At 40.4% G+C, this 21,550-nt stretch overlaps 1 protein-coding gene across 4 annotated transcripts in view; it reads left to right on the top strand.

Moving 5' to 3' along the window:
• Positions 1-12,227: 12,227 nt before the first annotated feature.
• The window catches only part of LOC148391171 (contactin-4-like), a 54,135-nt gene continuing 44,812 nt past the window's right edge, over positions 12,228-21,550 (top strand). The window contains exons 1-5 of one of the 4 annotated variants that reach the window (XM_088388793.1): positions 12,229-12,524; positions 13,337-13,420; positions 15,991-16,199; positions 16,486-16,640; positions 19,258-19,394. In XM_088388793.1, coding sequence (XP_088244919.1) covers positions 19,340-19,394 — 55 coding nt within the window. In that variant the 5' untranslated portion in view covers positions 12,229-12,524; positions 13,337-13,420; positions 15,991-16,199; positions 16,486-16,640; positions 19,258-19,339. Of the gene's footprint in view, positions 12,525-13,336; positions 13,421-15,990; positions 16,200-16,485; positions 16,641-19,257; positions 19,395-21,550 lie in introns of all 4 variants that reach the window. The other 3 variants (XM_088388795.1, XM_088388792.1, XM_088388794.1) reach the window with 3 other exon arrangements.

A 21,550-nucleotide genomic window follows, 5' to 3' on the forward strand; every position in this document is an offset into this window, starting at 1 on the left:
ACCAGGTCATATAATTGATATTTATATATGATAATTATTTTCACTATTATCAAATCATTCTTGAAAATTCGTTTGTGGATATAGGTGTGAGACAGCAACCAACACATCTTTCATTTCCTGAAAATGGCACAGCAAACCTAGTCGGGGGTCGAGAATTTCGGTGTGGACGCTGTTACGGAAATAAGCTGTCAGCCACAAAATTCTGACAGATTTGCTGTTTCAGAAATAGGCAGCTGACAAAAGATCCAGCTTGTTTAATTTCACACTTCATGAGTGTGCAGGCACTTTAGGATTCCAACGGTTTGTTTACAAGCAATTAAAAGTCATATATTGCCGCCATTATACGTCCTCTTTTCTGAACCAAGTGTGACAGACAACTTTGGATTGAAGTGAAAGCAAGTCACTTTCAATAATAACGTGCCTTATTGTCAAACCAAGTCTTCAGTTGGCCATTTGAGAGAATGATGTCAATGCCTGGCTTGCACAGGAGGCTGCAATGAACAATGTGAAGTCTTATATGCAACGCTGGCAAAACAAACGACTTCGAGAGGTTCTTCATATGAAAGCAGCATTTAATCCCAAAGGTGGTGAGTGCCATCAGACCTCAGCACACTAAATGGATTTGCAACCAACCAATCGTGCGATGAGCCGCTTAAACTGGCAATAAACCGACACCTCGACAGTGGCGTGGCTCTTCATGTGAAAAATCTCTGACCAGAGTGAATCATTCACAGCAAATAGAGAACTAACAGTGTTGTTGTGGACATTATTTGAAGGTTTACAGCGCTCCCTTGCACTGTCATCTAGTCAAGGGCTTGTTTGTCCTCTGCCGGATGTCTCTCCCTCCAGCCTGACTCTCTTCATTGTATCTCCTTGTGGCACTGTCAGTCATCTAACCCCTTGACCCGCAATATTTCTCCCGGACTTATTCCGACAGCACTGCGCAGCTCCTCAAGACGTCATATTTCCAAGACAACTCGTTCCCTTACATGTGCGGAAGCTGGCTTCTGACACCTGCGATTATTCCAAGACCTTTAAACGACGTGCCATAGTGCTCGCAGACAGTGGGGATAGATTCAGCTTTATCTTCCCCGCCACATGGCACATCCTTTTTTTCTTTGTAGTGAATTATTTATTTTTTCTTGCAACACCATCTCCTGGGAGCATTTTGTCAATATGCCTTAAATTAAGATTGGGGCAGCGTGAAAGCTAATGGATTTCCACTGCTGTTAGCCTTCAATTTCACTCCTGAGAGTGCATTGTTACTTCATTCGGAAGAATGTTCTTTTATTTTTATGATGTTCAAAAGCAGGAGTCATTACCTGTCAACACAAAAATATGTCTCGCGCTATTTTCCTTCAATTTTATTTTGTTGGTTACTGCACCTGCATTATTATACTTAAAGGAATTGGAGTGTGCAACTTTAACGTGTCAGTCTGTAAAATTTCCAGCCATTTTGAACAGAGAATATTTAGTATAAAATGAGAATTATTATTATTATTTTGCTGGATTTTTTTTTTCATTTCATGTGTCTTTCCTGTCATTTTTTTATTTAAAAGGTACAGTGACGAGTGAAGCCTAATGACGTGATGGAGAACGACTGGCCTCAGAGTACAAGGTCCAGTAGCAACGTGACCACCGAGCCGTCAAAAGACTAAGAGGAGAAGATTCATTTTCAGCATCACTTCACCCGAGATGATCTCATTACTTTGTGTGAGTGGACAATCACAGCAATGAGCTGAGCATCCACCCCTCAGAGGCGCTCCTCTGCTGCTTGCATATTGATTCCACGTTCTAATATCAGGACAGGACATGTACCAATGTATTCACGGCAATGAATAGACTTCTTTTGTGACAGTACAACATTTATGATTGGGGTCATAGTTTATGGTAGATTTAGGGTTATATTAATACAAGCAATTATTGTGGTTGGACTTGGTCCCTAACCCCTGTGAAATTGAAATTGCGTGTACAGTAGGTGCGATAGTGAGTGTGAATGATTGTCTCTTTATCAGTCACACTTCTTAGGTGTGAAGTGGGGGAGACACAATCCATTGGGCGTTTGCGAACTTGATCTGGACACCTGTAATCTACCTGATCAACTCTGTTGTATGGATGATAAGAATTTTATTAGTTTTTCAAGGACTATAAATGTCATGTTGTCTCTTGTCATAGTCAGAATATTCCACATATCTTCCTGTTTGATCCGTTAATTCAAAGCATCACAAAAACTACCTTGACATTCAGTTCCTTCCAGCACATGGGAGTATATTGCAGTTACTTTTCACACAATTTCATATTTAGTTATAGCTCCAGAAATTGCATCCTCTAGTTTATATTTTTGCTTTAAAGCAGGGGTCGGGAATCTTTTTGCCGGACAGAGACATACATGCCCATTTTATGCCAAATAATTTCCCATGAGAGCCATACCATTTAAAAAAAAAAAAAAGAAACGATAGGCTAGATACAATTAAATGCATGTATTTTAATTAAGACCAACGATTTTTTGAGCGACTAATGTATTCTTTTTAATAACGTCACCATATCTGGCTCGCGAGTCATAGGTTACAGACGCCTGCTTTAAAGGAAGTATTAGATATGTTTTACGAATTCAAAGTACAATGTTCTCAAAGTAACTACTTGGACATAAGCCACTTTTTGATATTATTTTACTTGAGTGATTCCGAGAACTTTCCATCAATCTGACAGAGGTCATTCAAATGCAGACACTTCTGTACAAATAACCAGTGTAACGTGTAAGGGGTTGTTATCTTACCTGTCATCTTACTTTTTGACATTGAAAGGTGTCAAGGGTTACAACATATCCACTTTAAACAAGCAGACTCTCAGCAAAGGCCATCGAGACCTCCAATGTTACCAAATCCAATTACAGAAGTTCACCATACACATCTAGTGGATAGCCATCTGTTTGAACATATAAGCCCGGGGTATGGAACCCCGGTTGTACGAGAGCCATGTCTTACCTGTTTTTCATCCCTCGGGATTGTTTCAGGTTTCTACAGAGCTTGTGGATGAGCTGATCATTTGAATCAGATGTGTTGCAGCAGAGAGACATGCAAAAGAGGAGGCTTCCCTACCACTGATGTAAGCAAAATACTCCTATTAAATAATAAAATTAAAAATGATAATATAATATAATATAATAAAAAATAATGATATAATGTAATTTTTAATACACAGAATTATATATAATATACAATGCGCAACATGCAATGCTCTCCATGTCACTATGAAGAGAAACCCTCCCAGCTTTACATAATTGAATTCCAAAAGAGTGCTTCTGTCTTTGAGGTCACATCAATCTCTGTAGCGATTAGAGGGAATGAAGTTAATCTTATTGTCATTTCAATTGTCTTTTATTGAAAGCCTGCATCAAAAGTGAGCATGCTGGATGTCACACTCACTGCTCGAAGTAGCTCCTCCTAAGAAAAGATCCAATGAAATAAACAGACTCTGATGGATGGGCTCTGCATGGTGAACTCAGTAGCCTACAATTTAATTCACTCTGCAACTGCATTTGTAAGCATTTAAAGAGACATTCTTGTTTTGTTTTTATGTGTGTATATTTGAACCATTGAATTTAAGGAGACTAGTAATGGCAAATATTTAAATAATGTGTCTCGATCCTATGTCACAATTTACATCTGAGCACTTTAAGACTTTTCCACAAATGGGTTGGTCACAGACTCATTTTGGTGAGGTTGTTTGCGAGGAATTGATCATCCGCGGTCAATATTCTCATCAAACGATTGCAAGAATGTAAGCACCAAAGCCAAAAACCAAAAAGATGAAGACTTGCACATCTGTGAAGACACCATTGATATGCACACACACATTTTGGAGCAACATATGCTGCCATTTAATCAAATAAAAACATCTCAAAGACAATAAACATATGAAGATCCATATTAGTGTCCCGAATAATACATCAAAGTGAGAAAGACTTTCTGGTAATGGACCAACGGATCATTTAGTAATGATAATGTCACATTAGAGTGATGTCTCTGTGGGATTGCTTGCAATACTCAACGCCGCGCTTATCTTGGTATAGTAGCCGTGCCATAACACCCGAGAGTGACGAGAGCAGGGACAAATCTAAATTAACTCTCACAAGGCTGCTGGAGTTAATTTCTCATGTCATGTTTAAGCAATTATTCGGAGCATAACGAAGCGGAACATGGCTCCCCGTAGTTCACGAGACACCCCCAACACTTTTTCCCCTGAGCTCGAATGCTATTGTCGTCTGGGAATTCTCATTAAACAAAATGCCAGATGTACTGTACATCTATTTAAGTACGTGTCCTTATACGTTTGAATATCACTGCCTTGAATTGTATTTTTCCGTCGCTATCGGCATATCAGCGCCGAGTAGTAGGCGAGGGTGGTGTAAAATAAAATCAGGGTGTTATCGTATTAGGGATTATCCTAGGTGGATACGTTCCCTTCTGGGCATCATTAGCTTGGCCTCATCTCATTTGCCGTATCTAACACCTGCGACCACCATCCGCAGGGTAGAATAATTATTACCATTGTGTTTTTTCTAGGCTACATAAATTAACCATGGGGATCACTAGCATCTACTTTAAATTTCTGAACTGTGACCAAGAAAAACATTTTCCCCATGAATGCCATCGGCCTCTACATCATTAAAACAGAGCGCTGCTATGTGACAGACGAAAAGTGCAAATTTTTCTTTTACACCTCATGGCTTCATGATCACTGCGGGGGTTGATCAATGACTGTGGACAGCCTGGATGTGCCCTGTGGGGTCATGCATTGCCTTGGGAGATGATGGTGCCTTTTCACTCCATAGTGAGGCGATGTGGCAATAGATAATCAGTGACTTTGGGTAAGATTTGAAGATTTACAATATTTAGTCCCAAATGCAAGCAGATTGCAAGAGTGCTGTTGCAAGGAAGATGAAGGAAAGCTATCAACTAAATTCCTTTATTGATCGGTCCCTCCATATTTGATCGACTCAAGACAAGACTCTGGGAAGGAGAACAAACAAAATGGCTAAAGGTTAAAAAAAGTGGAGACCGAATCAATAATGATGAGTGACAAGATTAAGCGTGGCAGAATGGCATTGTGACCTCTTTGAATAAATTCTGCTGGCGTCAATGAATATACTTCACGCTCCACACATTTGTTTTTCTTTTCTTTCCATCATTGTCAGTTATTTTTGTTGTGTACGCATGTCTGCTCCATTGACATCATGAGAAGAAAACACTTTTTCAAATTAAACGCACTGTATCATCAAATCTGAATCAAACATATATTTCACAATAATTCAGATCGAGCATAAACAAAGAGATGAGTGCAATTATTATGTGCCAGGTGTAATTATAGCAATGTGATTTCAACGTTCGCATCCTCAACTAATAATACAAATTGACTAGACATGAGCTTTTAAGGTCTTTGTGTGAGCTGAAGCGCTTTATCCTGAGCAGAAATCACTGTCGGCCTCACTTCAAGCCATTTGAGAAACCTTTTAGTATGACATAGTAAGAATAACCCCACTGACCCACAGTTGCTTGCTTACTTGCTTGACTGAATGTTTATCGATGTGTAGAAGTGCTACTGTACATATAAAACATAAAAAAAATATCAGGTCTGATATTTAATGAGCAAAAAATGTCCAGCTAAAACCGACTCCAGCAGGTTTCATGTTTTGTAAATTCAGCTCTGCTATTACCTGTCCTGTTGTTGTTGTTTTGTAATTCTCCCCAGAGTAAAACTAAAAAGGTTTTGCCAAGGAAATACCCCACACTCTTTGGCAACTTGACAGGGAGGAGACTCTTTGACCTTGGAAAATGAAGAAGCTGTTGCTATGGAAACTGTTAATCCTTCTGTCACTCAAAGACTGGCTGGCTGGTGAGCCACCAACTCCAGTCGCCTTTATGGCACCCCTGATATGCATATTTCTCAAAATGAGCATTTTCCTCTTTCTCATGCAAGCCCTCACAAGTAAATATGTTTCAATTGGGACGAAGCAACTGTATATATTCCAATTTAGCTGAACACATTTCATCCAGTTGTATCTTCTAGTATCAGAGTATAGTAAGTTTCAAATGATATTATAGGAAAAAAAAATCCATCGAATCAAGTCAGAGGTCTTACCAGTCTTCAATGTCAGAGGGCTCAATGTTCAATGCTGTTTTTTTATTTATAACTAACTCATATGTTGGGGAGGCTTTTTTGCAAGACTGTCAGTTGTCGACTTTAATCCATCATAAAACAAACACTTGGCAACATGATATCTTTGACTTTCTGTGTCGACATAAGATTTTAATGCATAAGAAGATGGATTGGATTAAGACTCATTAGATCCCTTTCTGTTATCCATCTAAGTGTGTTTTGATGCTCGGCAAAGGTGTGATATTCTCACTAAGGTATTTCCTCGAATGAATTGCACCGAGCCAATGATTTGCCGATGCTAGATGCTCTTTGCTAATCCGTGTAATCCAAGGAAAAGCTGTAAAACCTATGTACAGCCACCTGTACGGTCTGACATTTAATTGTCTGGCTTTGCCTCCCTTCAATGAGTTGCTAAGAAGACAGATTCCGGCAAGTTCCTTGTTCTCTCCCCCACGGCAACATCTCTGTTAATTTTGAGATGCAGCATTCCTTGCAATGTTGGTTACACTGCCTTGGGAACTGCAGTGATTCTTGATGTGATCCCCCCACCTCCCACCCCAGGCCCCTTTAAGTTAGGTCTTGTTGAATCAATCTCTCACAGTCTACTCGAGCAAAGCGGAGAGCATGGGGATCAGCAACTGCACTGCTCTGCTCACTGCTTTAACAGTTATCTCAATCTGCTGAATATGATCTCAGACCAAGCATACAAAACAGCACCGATTTGCCCCCAGCAGCTCAATTTTAAACTGAATTTGCCGTATACTGTATGTTCCAGATAATCGGTGTCTGTTTTGCAAATCTTGCCATCATACCTTGTATCAATTTACATCTGGCATGACAAATCTGTGCACAGTATGCAAGACAAGCAATAGAAATGAATTGATGAATCCAAGTCAAATCCTGGTTTTAAAAAGTTAGAAGTAGAACTTCTTTCGAGGACATTAAAAATAACAAGGCCAATCGATGCAACAGCAACACTTCTCGACAATTCCCATTTGGTGTCACTACAGGAGACACATAGTGCTGGCACTTTCACTTGGAGGTATTTCAAAAGGCAGAATTTTACATTCTGTGAGCGAAAATACAGTCCCCGAAATATATTCTGTCATGAAAACAGTCATGTACCTCACATACTTTGACATATTATGTGAAATACTGCCGTGTGGTGAAATGGCAGGCGTGTTAAGAATTTCAGAAACTTACATCACTGCATTACACTAAAAGTCAGTTCGCCAAAAAAAAAAAAAAAAAGCTTTAGCTGACTTTAAGCTGCTTGTTCTGCCAGTGCAGAAATTGGCCCTAAATATGTAAAGCGACTGGAAGAATCAGAGCTTGACTCACAGCTTGGAGCTAATCCTTTATTCATAGCAATCTCATGAGAACGTCAGCAACCAGGGACTTGCGACTTACCTTTAGTGGGCTCAAAGTGTTGTGCTGCTTTGCTTTGCTCGTCAACATGTGACACGTTATAGGCCTCAATCCAAGGAAAGTGCCTGGGTCAACAGATAGGCACTGCTTTCTGCTATTGTTAAGAAGACGGAAGACGAAAGTGTGGTGATGGACAGGAGATCAGCTTGGAATTAAAAAAACCATGATCCCGCTCAAAGCGTCAGGGGCAACTGACAGACAGCCTGAAGAACTTTGATCCCAAGTCGGTTCCTAAGGGAAATGCTGGGTGAGAAAGACCAAGGTTGAAGGCTCAAATTACAAATACAGGTTATGTTAAAATATGATTCAAGTCAATTCTGGCATGCTGATTAGCTAGTGATTGTGATGTGAGGCCGTTGGGGTTAGAAAGCAGACACTGATGAGAATGGATTAAAACAAGAAAACAAAACAGTGCACCTTGTGAGGATAAGTGGATGGATGGAGTAACAAACAGAATTGGGCATGGCAGCAGCTGAGCTCGAAAATACGAAATAAGTCTAAAAGTAAAGGTCTGGTAGAACCCAAGATGAAACTCTCAAAGATATATCAAGGTAATTAACAGAGTCCAATTCCTTTATGTCAGCATGTGAGCAGCTGTTCAGTGCGGTTTCCAAAGACCTGTCAGCGCATGTCTGTAATGCACCGGCATGTTCACATATTTTCTTTCATATAAACTGCTTGACTCTGGCTCGTTTTATTAAAAGAGACATGACATTGATTAGCCCTGAAAGCCGTTTAATAATAATCCTAGTTAATTGCTGCCCCGATACCGTAGTCCTCTTCAAGAAGGCTAAGAACCGCAGTAGTATTTTTGCATCTTATAAACGTTTGTAGATCGATGACTTTAGAAAAATATCCAAATGAGAAAAGCTAATGTTGACATTATTTATGCAGTTCAGTTAAATCTTCTTACTGGCTATTACTGAAATACTATGAATTTTGTTGTGGCTGATTAAAGATGTAAATATACAGAAGTGCAGTCTTCAAAAATCTTTCATTGGCAGGAGGGCCCGGTGACTCGCCTTGATTATGATTGATGAAAACCTCGCGGCTCAAACATAAAACAAGCTGACACTGAAAAATAGCTCATGTAAAAGGATTTTATTTTACTGAATGGATCTAAATTAGTCCCATCATCTCTTTCATGAGAAGATACCAATAACAAATCTTGAGAACCAATTTGCTCTGGAAATGTGCAGTTCCTTTATCACTGAACTGTGATAATTTGTAATTCAACAAGTGGGCATGAATTATCTTGCAAATCTTAACCAATTGGGACCTTGTGGGAAGGATCCCAGGAATGGGCTGTGCGGGATTTTTTTTTTCAGTAAGAAACACTGAATTATTTAGCTGGGCATCAGACCCTTAAAATAGACTCAACAATCTCTCTGGCTAATATGTTCTCTCTAAACCAATGAAAATAATGTGACTTTTGGACAAATTAATTCTGATATGATTCTTTTAAATTATTTTTACCGTTGGCTGGTGATTTAAAAGTACATTGTCAGAGGAATAACAAAAGCCGTCTATACTGGCAAAGTAAAAGGGCAACCAAGAGTGTCGGGTGAAAACGGCACTCAGCCTGCAAAGTTAGTGCTGTGTAAAATAGGGTGCTCCTTGCCAATACCATTTGTCAATGTCATTTATGGTCTTTGCCTGCCTTTAAGTTGATATTTCCATGGATGAAAAGGGGAAAACACGAAAAAGACTACAAGGGCCAAAGTGGTCACTGCGTTTTTACGTGTATCACAAATAGATGCAGCGGCCCTCATTATGCAACTGAGAAAAAAAAAATAAAAAATAAAAAAAAAAATAGTCTGGCTACTTCTTTAGGATCCTGAAGCTTGGTCCCCCCCCCCCCCCTTTTTTTTTTTTTTTGCATAATCGCTCATGGAATTATCACTTTGGATTGTGACTAACAGCCTGCTCTAACACAACTTGTCATCACGCCCATACATTGCAAAAGGTCCAAACAGTGTGGAAAAGAAGCAGGGGGTCCTTTTTGCAACGAGGCTGTATTGGTTGACTGATGTTGATTTATTTGTCTTATTGGCATAACATGAAATTATGTGAAAATGTGAAAAAAAGATTTTGTGTTTGGTCGAACTCATGTTCAAAAATAAACTTCGATTGCCGTAGCTTGAAATTGCCGAAGCATTTTCTTCTCTGCACAACAATTACATTGCAACGGGCCTTTCTTGGCCTTTGCTGTTGAGAATGCCATGTGGGTTGTGTTTGCATGTCTCAAGGAAACACTTAAGCACTATATAGCGGCTTTCTGTAGTTAGTGCCTGTCTGGATGAAAGAAGAGGCCAGTAAGGTTCATAAATAAAATTGACAGTGGGCACCATACTCCTCCATGACATGAAAGGCATGTTTAATGAGTGGCAGACGTGTTCTGAGCAGGGAAAACAGCATACTTAAAACATTTTCTATCTTCATGTTCATATGTATACATATGTGTATGTGTGAATGTATATATAATGTGTACGTGCACATATTACGTATATGTTTGTGTGTGTGTGTGTGTGTGTGGTACTTTGTTTTTCTCTCCCTTGTCTAATCTTGTTTTGCTGACGTAAGACGTCGATCCCTTAGACCACAGGTGTCAAACTCAAGGCCCGGGGGCCAGATACGGCCCGCCACATCATTTTATGTGGCCCGCGAAGACAAATTTTGCATCAAATTTGTGTGTCACTACTAGAATTGCAAATTGTCTTCACTTTTAATATCTTTTTTTTAAATATTTGACCAGTTTTTACTCGTCTGATTTGAGAACGGGTTATTTGCCAGTTTGTTTTGTAGCTTTTGCTGTATATAATATGAGGTGCTCATACATTGATTTGGGTTGACAGTCAGCACTTACACTATTGCGATGCACACGTTCACATTAATGGGTATCAATAAAAAACCGTTACATTGTAAGTTAAGCAGATTTTCACCATGCAAACTGAGGTTTAACATTCTGTTGAGATATTAACATTAAAGTGCAGCCTGGGGGATGAAAGCTCTGCCCGTTTCCCATCTGCGATAACCGACAGTAGTATAATTCATAAAAAGAGCGACATCCTTCCTCCTTTCGAAGGACACCAGAGGTTAAACTAGTCCCGCCCTTCAAAACTTTGCCTTATTGCCTTTGTTCCCATTGAATGATTTATACATGAAGTGCCAGCCCTCTCGTTGCAGTCCTAGTTAGGCAGATATGCTGCTAATACCGTGAAAAGAAGGGTGGCATCATTGTATATGCTTAAAGGATATTTAAAAGAAAATATCTGTCAAAGTAAAATACCCAGGTAATTTTCAAGACAAGGCAAATTCATATTAATTAGGGACAGGTATTGTATGTCTCTTTGGGTCAGAAGAATCCCAAGATCTATTACTGCCAAGTACATTTGTCATCATCAGTTTTATCCAATTGCCTGAGCACATCCCCCCCTTGGGGTCATCGGCCACGGACCGCACTCTTATCCACTCTGCTAAGGTTTCTGGGCTTCCATCTCTCTCTTTTCGTTATCTTACTTTTGTGACTCTTGAGTGAACTGGCAGAGGCTCCCATACAGTCAGGCAATCTATTGTTTAAGACATCATGATGGATCCCCTTTGCAGTCCTGACAAGCCATCTATTATTAGCCTTCAGTCCTTTGCTCCTGAGAAGAATTCAGACTGTGTGAAGTGACAACTTAATAGCTTAAACTTTTGTTTGTTTTTCTCAAGACACGATACATTTATTTCAATGCTTGTTGATTATTCACTCAGGAACTATACGTACTTTCATACCAAGCCGGGTTTTAGGAATATATTGAAGACAAAAGTGATGAATGAGTGTGGAATGGGGTGTGTCATGGCTCAAACTCTATATGCTTAAGGTAATTGGATCTTTTTGCAAATAGAAGAAGAAACGTGTGACCCAAAAAGCACATTTTTCAACCTTGCCTGGTGGTAGGGCCACATGATAAATAGACGCTCTGTCTAAAAGGAAAGTATGTAGAGTATAGATACTTCTTTACTTGATGCTGTGATTGCATTTGTGAGATGACGTGAACAACATAACAAGAAGCCATCTTCACCTGTTGATGCTTTGGCTAACAATGCAGCAGTCCGTCATACAAATAAGATCTAATGTCACAGTCTGCCACGACAGCCATACCCAATCAGTCTGGCAGTCACACTCCGCTAATCCCCCTCCCCAATTTAAAATTCTGTTGATGACGTACTGTTGGTCAGAGTGTTATTGATCTGTACAAGATGCTACAACACTACCCGATGACTCCGCTTCCCGCCCACAAGCAAGATTTCTGTCCTGTCAACTATCTGTTCCCGTGACTGAGCCTTCTGCTCCCATTCTGAAGTTCTGCAAAAGCACGTTTGTTTCCCGGTACCCGTGCCCATTGGGTACACAACAAAGAGTGAATCTCAGTCTTGCTCTCAAAGAAATGGGCAAAAAAAATAAAATAATAATAAAATGCATTTGAGCACTCCTGGCTTGTTATCCGTAACAGCATTAATTGACTGGCCCAAGACACTTTCCCATTCTTATCAACTTCAAAATGGCTGATGATGTCACGTCTCATCCCCAGCCGTTCCACTATGTGTTTGTTGTCATGGTTTCTGTCTGTGTGCTCGCCCCTCCCCTCCTGTGTGCCCATGATAAGTTTGATTATTCTCACCTGCCTCTTGTTACCTGTCGTGTATATAAGTCCTGTCTGCCCCTCACGACCCGTCGGATCATTAACACCTTGTTGTCTTTCGTCTCACGTCTCTGTTCAGTTTCTGCTGTTGGTTTTGTTAGTAAGTTACGTCAGTCTGCCGAGTCTGTTAGTTTTTCCCTTTAATAAACCCTAAACTTGGTCGCCCTGCTCCATTCCGACCCGTGACCCGACCCCTGCTTTGAATGATCTCTCATCATTCAAACGAGTCAGGATTATCAGAGTAAACAGGTATTTAAGTAAGAATTTACAGAATTTGTTTCTAATTAAATGACCTGAGAAAAAAATCTGTGCAATATTTCTCATAATAATTATAGTAATAATAATAATAGGGTCATTTGCATTTGTACATCCATCCACTTGAAAGTATTCAATCCAGTGTTATAAAGCACAGCAATCAATACACTTAAGAGTGGTTGAAGGGCCTTTATTGTTTGTGGTGGCTGATTTGTTTGTGTAAATTATTAATCAGCAGAAAGTTATGGCCTTTGCTGAGGAGCTCTTAGGAAAGGAGTTGCTTTCGCTTATCATGTTTAATCTTGCTGCAGTAATGCAGTTGCTAACATTTTGCTTTCAATGGGCTGCCCATTAGGTAACGTTACGTAAGACCATTAGATCTGTTTTGGACTGAAATTCTAAAGGGCCTCTTATCTCTATCACTGGGCGCTTCAGAAAGCCACAGGAGGTGTGAGAAGATGCTTAAGTTTAGAGTTGAGTTAGCAAAACAAATGGAGTTGGGTCCTCGTCACAATTTGTGACAATCGCCTTCGTCCATTCACTGCACGGCCACTACTGAATTCATATGCCGTTCAAAGATTAAAAAGCTTTTTGAAAGAATAACTTTTCATGAATTACATTTACAATTCAGGAGGGAACAGAGAAGGTTAAAGAGAAAACTGAAAGTCATATCCACTCATGGTGTGCCCACAGCCACACCAAACTTGATCCTGAAGTTTAACCAGCCTCATACAAAGCGTGTTACAACACTTCCCAAACGCGGGCACTCCGTGTATCCTTGTTAACACGTCCTCTCGCACATGCAGGAGAGCTCTTCAAATGCTGCACCTGCTAAGGCGCGATAAGATGAGAGGTGTCGCATCGGTGAATTGAAGATCAGTACATCACAAGTGAGTAGATGGGCTGGCACAACTAACCCCCCCCCACGCCCGCCCACCTTATTCGTCCTTTAATTGCAGTGGGACCCTCAAGACGGTAACGCCTTGGACTTTTTGAAATTTGAATTGCAGGCAAAATTTCCCTGAAATACAATACGCCTCAAGTCATTGGCTGAAGTCAGATCACTGAAGTAGCAGCCGATTAGGAGGCAAATAGAGGACGACCTGCTTGTATTTATATGCACACAAGCAGCGAGTTACCACGTCGGAATTTTTAATGCATTTGTGATGTCAGTCGCGACAAAAACAGTGAAGTGTTAACGGCAATTACTTCCCTCGTTCTGTTACTTAAGTAATTTAGTGTACGCTGTTGTCTGTAAATATTTTCCACCCCACAGCGTTTGTCTTTTGAGTGTTGGCCAAAAGGCAAAGACAAGAACGTGGTGGTCACCCCATAAAACAAGCAAGTTGCTAATGACTTTTTCAGGAACTAATTTTCTGCTTTGTGGCACATGCCATAAAACAGGGTTCTTATGCTGCAACAGGGGATGGATAGAGATTTAACTGTCCTTTCTGTTTATAGTCTCACAGTGGCTTTTGCATATGCTCGCGACCGAACGGCTCTTTGTTGAACTCGTCACCTCTATATGTTTTCTTCCCTTCCGCCGGGATTACTTTGCTGATGAATTGCCTACGTGTATCAATCTCAAATATTGAATGCCCTTGAGGTTAAACACGAATGCTTATTCTAATTCAACAAAGCGCTTCACCTCCTTGCTCTCTGCATGTTGCATGTTGCTGTCTTGTTATTTTGCCCAAACTCAGCACAGCAGCAGTGAACATAAAAGTGACAGTAATGCTGAAATGAGCTTTAAAATGCTGAAGCATGGTTCTTCCACTTGCTTGCACTCTCATAATTTTGATCCAAACCCCAGGAGTTGGCAACATGATGACAGGTGCACTAGATGATTTTCAATCGTGTGAGGTTGAGGGGTGTGTTAAAAGTGGGTGTACGGGTTTACACAAGATATACTTATGGTAAAATAACATTTAGCTTGGAAAGCCTGACTATACGAAGCCTTTCTTTCAGGCTAGCCCGACTGATGAATGGCCGCAGAAGCATGACTTAATTATGACTGCACAGGAAATACAGTCCATCCCTTGTAATGATCCACACAGCCATCGATAAAAAGGCTTGATAAACGCAGACTTCCTGAGCCGGGATGGATAAATACAGCCTGAGTAATGAGACACGGCTTGGATGAGATGATGCGTCTGCTCTATATCATATGCGACCCTGTTGGTTGTGGGGTCGGGCTGGATGGAGCGGTCCGAGCGGGTGACGGACAGACTTTAAATCTCTCACATGTGCCGATGCGTTTGCAGCTGTTTTTAAGTTAAAATACAAAACAGAAAATAAAATGACAACCAACTCCTGTGCTCTCATAATGTGAAAGGGCAATTGCATTAAGCATGCTATTGAATTTGATGCCATTCGTGTTGAAGCATACATCTAATCATGCAATTTATCTTTTCAATTTGAATTAATCCTCAGTCATCTTATCGAAGCCCATTCTCATAGAAATCTTACAGGCTGAAGGAAAGCTGATATTAAGAGCCAAGATCTGAACGAACACTCATCTCAGTCTGTCATACAATAGGCAGGCTTGACCCCTCCTTTTTCTCCAGAAAGACGTCCATGTAATGACTCATGTGTCCCATGAGATGATGTAAGGAGATGACAGAGAGCAAAGGTCCAGAATCATATTGAAAATGTGTAATACTGCAAGTGCACAAAGGACGATGATTAGTTTGTTTCCCCCCCTGTTATTTATTCAGATACAGGCGCTATTTGGGGCTCTAGCTTTTAGTTTTCTTTCTTTTTATTTTTGCATAAAAGTAGAGCACTACTACATCCAATGGAAGCGTGACATCCAAGTGGCATTGATGGACACATATTAATCAATTTATTAAGAAACATGAAATAGACACTTTTATTTCAATATTGTAAGAGTCACATAGAATTATGTCAGACTACAGTTTGGAATAAATAAAAAAACACCTAAAGTGTTTACATTTTTGCATTTAGTACAGTACCACACTGGAAGTAGACTTGGACTATAGTTATGATGTATTTTGAGAATCCAACAAATAGGAATCAGTGTGTGAATTTTGTTACAAAACATTGCGCAGTTGATCGGGTAAAGGGAACCCAGACAGTGAGAGAGAAAAGTGCATGTAGTTGTTCCCTAAATGGTGTGCGCCTCGCCTTTTCCCCTCCACTTCAACGGCACCCACAAGGCAGCCCGAAAGTGGTCCATGACCAACTCGCGCTGCATCCCAGCATCAACAGGGGGAGGGGGGGAGTAGAGGGAGGCGTGTGAGAAGGAGGGGAGGGAGTCTGTTCCGCTTGGATGGCCGGCACATTGAGAGGCTGGTCCGGGGAGACTCCAAAGGCAGGGCTCTCTCTTTTTCTCTGAGCCCACCGGCCGCCATCGCGCGCCCCGCTCCTGCGCGACAGCACGGAGGTCGTCCCCTCGGCGCATTGAGCAGTAAGGACGAGCGAGACTTCACTTTTCCAGCCTGCAAGAACACTCGGAGATGCTGATGCAGAGGGATGGAGACGCACGGTAGTGCTGTCACACAGAGCCGCGCAGCCCATCAAATGTAGCGCACACGGAGAAGAAAGAGGATCTGCGCACAAGTCACCCATCATTGTGGCACTCGGCAGCGATGCCCAAGTCACCAAATACGGATTAAATAGAGGCTGGACGAAATTAGCACATAACAGGTTGGTGACACATTTTCTTTTTTTTTCTTTTAAATCATCATATTCATGTGTTGTCATTAAGATATGGTGTCGTGAGGTAAACATGTTAAATAAGAACTCTTAAAGGAGTCTGCAGACACGATTTGCTTTGTCTGGATTCCACTTGCTGCTGATCTGATATATGCCCATCCACTTTATTCACAAACTGTCATGTTGGAAGTTAAAGGGAGAGAAAAAAGTAATCTGCGTCCAGTGCAGATGTTTGCTAATCCCTGACAGTGGACCCTCCCAATTATAATCCCTGCAGATTTTCAGATTGTATTCCTGCCGCTGTTGCCCGCCTACTGCAAGCGGTCTAGTCCAGGATACAGTGGGATTACACAGGAATGAATCTGAGCCCCTGGTATCAATCCTGTGTGGCGGGCGTGAGGTCAGATGCCATTCATCCCTGAAAAGTGGAGGGTGAGCCCACCATCATCCAGTTTATACTGACCAGATTAGAATACAGTTTTGGGGGGACTGCAGTGTTTTCAAAATACTGATTTTGGAATCTTATGACCCTTACAAGATGCTTAGAGAATGGTGCTTTTAATGAGCAAGCACAGTCCAAGAAAATGTGTATGAGGCTCTAACCCTGTCAGAGCATGTGGCACACACCAGCATGGCGATAATGAGCCGACATTGTTCATTCAAGTCTTCTTGAGTCGTGGCTGACAGACAAACTGCAGTAACGGTGCAATCTGTTGCGTCGACTCACTGACTCAAATCGTGTCTTTGAGATTTACAAAAAAGACGATTTGCGATTTATGTCAGACAATAAAACGGATATTGTTGTTTTCAAAGTTATACACTTTATTGCGGCTACAAACATTTGACTGAATAGTCTTCCATTTAAATTGATTGTATATGAGCGTGACTACTCCTCTTGCGAATGACAAGCCACTAGGATGCACCACGCCTTTAACCCATTGTCAGCTTTACCTCTACTAGAATCCTAACAGGGGAAAAGAAATTGGATGGGTGAATGAATTTACTGTTGATTTCTAGGATTTTATCTGGGATTCATAAGTCTGAACTCTTTTTCTTTTTTCCAATAGGAACACTATTAAATTTTCTGTAGAGCCCAGCAAACATTCGCTGAAATACTGTATCTCCCCAGCAATGTATTTTTGTGTGCACTGTAATGGCTTGAATTGGTACTTCAGAATACCACAGCAACCAGCTCCAGCTTGACTTTTACAAGGTCTGCAAAAATTATTCGAACAAATGCTTCATGATTGCTTCTGATGATGTGCTTTGTCCACTGTTGATTTTGGGTTCAGGGATGCACAGAATGTATTGTGAACGTTTGACTCGTAGAAGATAACACGGGGTGGGGGGTCTGTTTACTACCTTTGCCTTAATCAAGGGTCAAAGACAAATGACGCCAAAGAAAAGAATAAATTATCATGCTTGTTTGAAAACAGCGAAGCTGTAGACTCGTTTGACCACACAAAATCCTTTTCACTTTACAAAGGCATCTTTTAGTTGTCGAGTGTTGAGGGCAAAGAAACGTGCAGACTCAATATGTAAACCAGTATATGTGTTTTGGAGAAACAAATGTCATGGATGTGATTAATATGTAGCTATGACTGTGACTGGGTTGGGAGTATATTGATGCACCACTGCAGTCAATTTGAGACTGAGAATACGTTCGGCTGCATACGAGGAGTAAGTACATAATAAGACTTGGATTGATGAAGCCTCGCCTCTGAAGATATGTAGAACTGCAGCTCTGACTCTGGGGACTGGAACACAGAAACATGAAGCGGAAATAGTACATGGACTCACCTTCAGCTACGGAGAACTGCTTGATTCCCCCAGAATATGGAAATAACTGACCTAAATGTCGTAGGGTTGAGGGTTTATTGTTTCTCTCTGTAGGATGCACCCAATGGATTTCTCTAGATTACACCCTCGAGATTCGTAGTAAGTCTCTCCGCATCGCCATAAAGAATTTTATAGGGTCAAGGTGGTATTCAGAATTCAAATGTGTGTTGGTGTTTGACTTCTCCACCTGGGTCAAAAAAGACATCTAGCTCTAAAATTCTGGTGAAATCCTGACACTTTTATATTTCTCTCTGATTTGATATTAATCAAATGACAGTTTAGTGTTAGCAGGGGGTAGTCATCCTGCATTTATTCATCAGAGTCACAGAAACTGACTCTTTTCTACCAGTTCTGAAGGATTTGGCCTAGTTTTAAGGCTGAGGTTGGGTTAGGCTTGAGGAAGAAAATGGCAATCATTTTATGTAACTCATCCAACCTTACATTGCCAATTAAATTTTTCTCGGATTTTATTTGTTATTCCCATATCATGAATAAATGTTTTGAACTTAGCATAATTATGTTAAACTAAGGTCAATTCAGAATGTTAAAGGGTTTTGTTTCCTTACCAAGGAGTCATTATTGTTCTTGGCCGAGAGCTGTGTGCTTTTATCAGACGCACTCTAGTACGCATAAAAATACTCTCTAGGAGTTGGTCGCAAGCCTGCGCCGTTGATGTACCAAAGACGAACTCTGACAAGGCTCTTAATGATGTATGAAGATAAGAGGCATTTTTTTTCGAGAGGTGGATGGAGGTCTGGGCTGGAAGGTGCAGAGTACATCGTTAATGATTAATGGCACGTTCCAATAAGTTCTGCTACGTTTCGTATGCGCTTCACATTGGTTAGGTTGTCATTAGCAGATTGAGTGCAATTAGCCACTACGTCAAAACAAGTGTGGATAGAAACAGGAAAGAATTGTGGAACATCTTGTTTTTAAGTTGCCGAGATCATTAACTGTGTCCAACTTTTGAGATATTGAGAAGGACGTGGGGGATTGATGACATTGGTGATATCAATTAATAATGATCAGAAATGTTTCAACTCATAATAGTTCATTATGACTGTTTTACCCGTGACCGTCGTGAGGATAAACGGCTCGGAAAACAAACGAGTGACAGTTTTCCTTTTTTGCTTTCAATCATTTCTCCTTTGCATAGTTTTATAAGTGCAATGTCATCTTACTCATAACAGTTGTCTGTTTTTGTTTGTAGATTGATATTGCATACAAGTGAAAATTGGATTCCATACGTTTGTGACTGGATGTGAGACTACCTTGACCCTTGAAAATTGAAGATGACGTTACTATGGAAACTCCTGCTGCTGCAGTCACTCATGGGGTGCCTTGCAGGTAAAGTATCTCATTAACAACTTTTGATGCATACCCAAGCTCTGTTGTGAATTGCAAGTCATATTTTCACGGATATGAGCCAGCTGAAAGGATTTAAGATAAAAAAAATCCCAGTTGTATCAAAAGGAAACATAAAATTTCAACAATCTACCTGTCGAATATTTGATGGAGGCTATATTGAAAAAATATTCTACCATGACATTAAGAAAATAAAACTGTACGAATGTACAATGTATGGTAGCCCGTAGTTGATTAAAAAAAAAAGAAACTTTGCTCTCTTTCTGTAAGCTGTGCTGTCCAATCTATTCATTATTTTGTGTTTGATTTTTCTATTGAACGCCCGAAACGGAATTCTTTAAACTATTTAATTAATGGCCATTTGCAAGTGGAGAAACCAATGTGGAGGTATCGAATAGTTAATTAAATTGTTGCAGATGGCTTTATAATGTTAGGATAGCTTTGGTCAGTGATTGCGAAATGGATCCTTGCTGCAAAACCATCCACCATACATCAGAGTCTTATATAAAGAAAATGAGTTGCCAGCCCAGTGAAGTACTAATGAGATAGAACGGAATTGGCTAGTGTATCATTTTCAAGGAAGCACGTGCGATTTGTGCAGCCTTTCTTTTCAAACTTGATATCTTCAATCCATTCATGACATATTTCAGATTCATTCAATCTGTCCGAATATTCGCCGAGCTAACATCACTGAAACAAGACAATTTATTCGATCATTCTGATACTTTCGCTCAGCCGTGCTGTGTGTTCGTGTGTGTGTGCGTGCGTGTAAAATTGTCACTAATGAAGATGCTAGGTAATGAGGAAATTAATACACCCTGATGTCTTTCAATTGCTTGCCTTGTAGCTATTCCCCCCATTGTACAACTTACAATTTGTGGAACATAAAAATTTTAAGGTCCTTTTGATAAGATCTAGTAAAAAGTAATGAGCTAGATTTATTAATGGTTGTTCTACCGTTAATTTTCAATGTTAGCAGTGTAGGCTTGCAAAATACATACAAAAGTTCTCTTGCACAACATCATTGAGCAATTGGGCCGTTAGGATCTACATTCAGGGTGGACACCTTTGGGCTTCAGGGCTGAATTTGATTTTTAATACAGAGTAAGCCTGATAAATAATCTCTAAGTAAAATAACACAGATTCTTATTTTTTATGTATAGTTATTTTTAATTCAAGTGAGGATGCCACGGTACATTGATGTGTGCAAAGGATGCTCTATAACATTTACTGTTGCCTTCAACCTGCCCATTCCTATTACGGGATACGGTGAAATCAATCCAATAGAGGGGGAGGGGGGGGGGGTAAACAATGCCCAAATGCATCATGCTGGAAAACATCCTGCTTAAGAGCATTGTTCAACAAATCCCCCAACACTTTCTGAGAGGAATCTCGTGAGCCCTTCAACTTCAACGCAGCCTTCAACTTGCCCAGGAAAGCTTGATGCAAAACAAACACAACAGGAGATGTGACAATATGCACAAAATATTTTATACTACTTTAGACTAGAATAATCAAGTGCCAATGTAAGTTTCGAAGTGTATATAATATGCAGCGGTGAACAGAAGGAATGGAGACTTGACTCCTTGACTCAATTTTGGTGTCTTTTCCAAGATTTCATTTGAGCAAGACATCATGGAAATCCTGGAGCTCTGTGAGCAGCGTAGCAGATTTAAACACGGGCTGAGACAGCCCTAATGAGGAGAAAGACGGAGCGAAGAGCTGGGGCAATTGTGCAGCCGTTTAGCCATGTGTCACTCAAACATTGGACACGCAGAGCGAGTCACGGCAAGCCCTTAGCGGGGAAAAGTGGGCACCACTGCAAGCCCACTGTCATGACAAACAGGAAAAGAGGACAAACTTTGGAGGTCATGGCAGAACTTTAATGTAGACACAATAGATAATTTAAAGAAGTACTGCAAATATCTTGATTTTTTTTATTAGACCGGTTATTGGACATAATCATTCTTGGTCTCATTTGAACAGAATTGAACAGGGGTGTGTAGACTTTTTATATACACTGATGATAATGCGTTGTGTGATTCTGTTGTATATTTACAACGCATTAGCAGCAGTCTGTCATCATCAAGAATTAGCATTTGGCATAATTCCATGAGTCAAAGGAAGGTGAGTCCATG

Source organism: Syngnathus floridae, chromosome 11 (assembly GCF_059516105.1).
Source record: "Syngnathus floridae isolate MCC-2025c chromosome 11, RoL_Sflo_1.0, whole genome shotgun sequence".
Lineage (NCBI taxonomy): Eukaryota > Metazoa > Chordata > Actinopteri > Syngnathiformes > Syngnathidae > Syngnathus > Syngnathus floridae.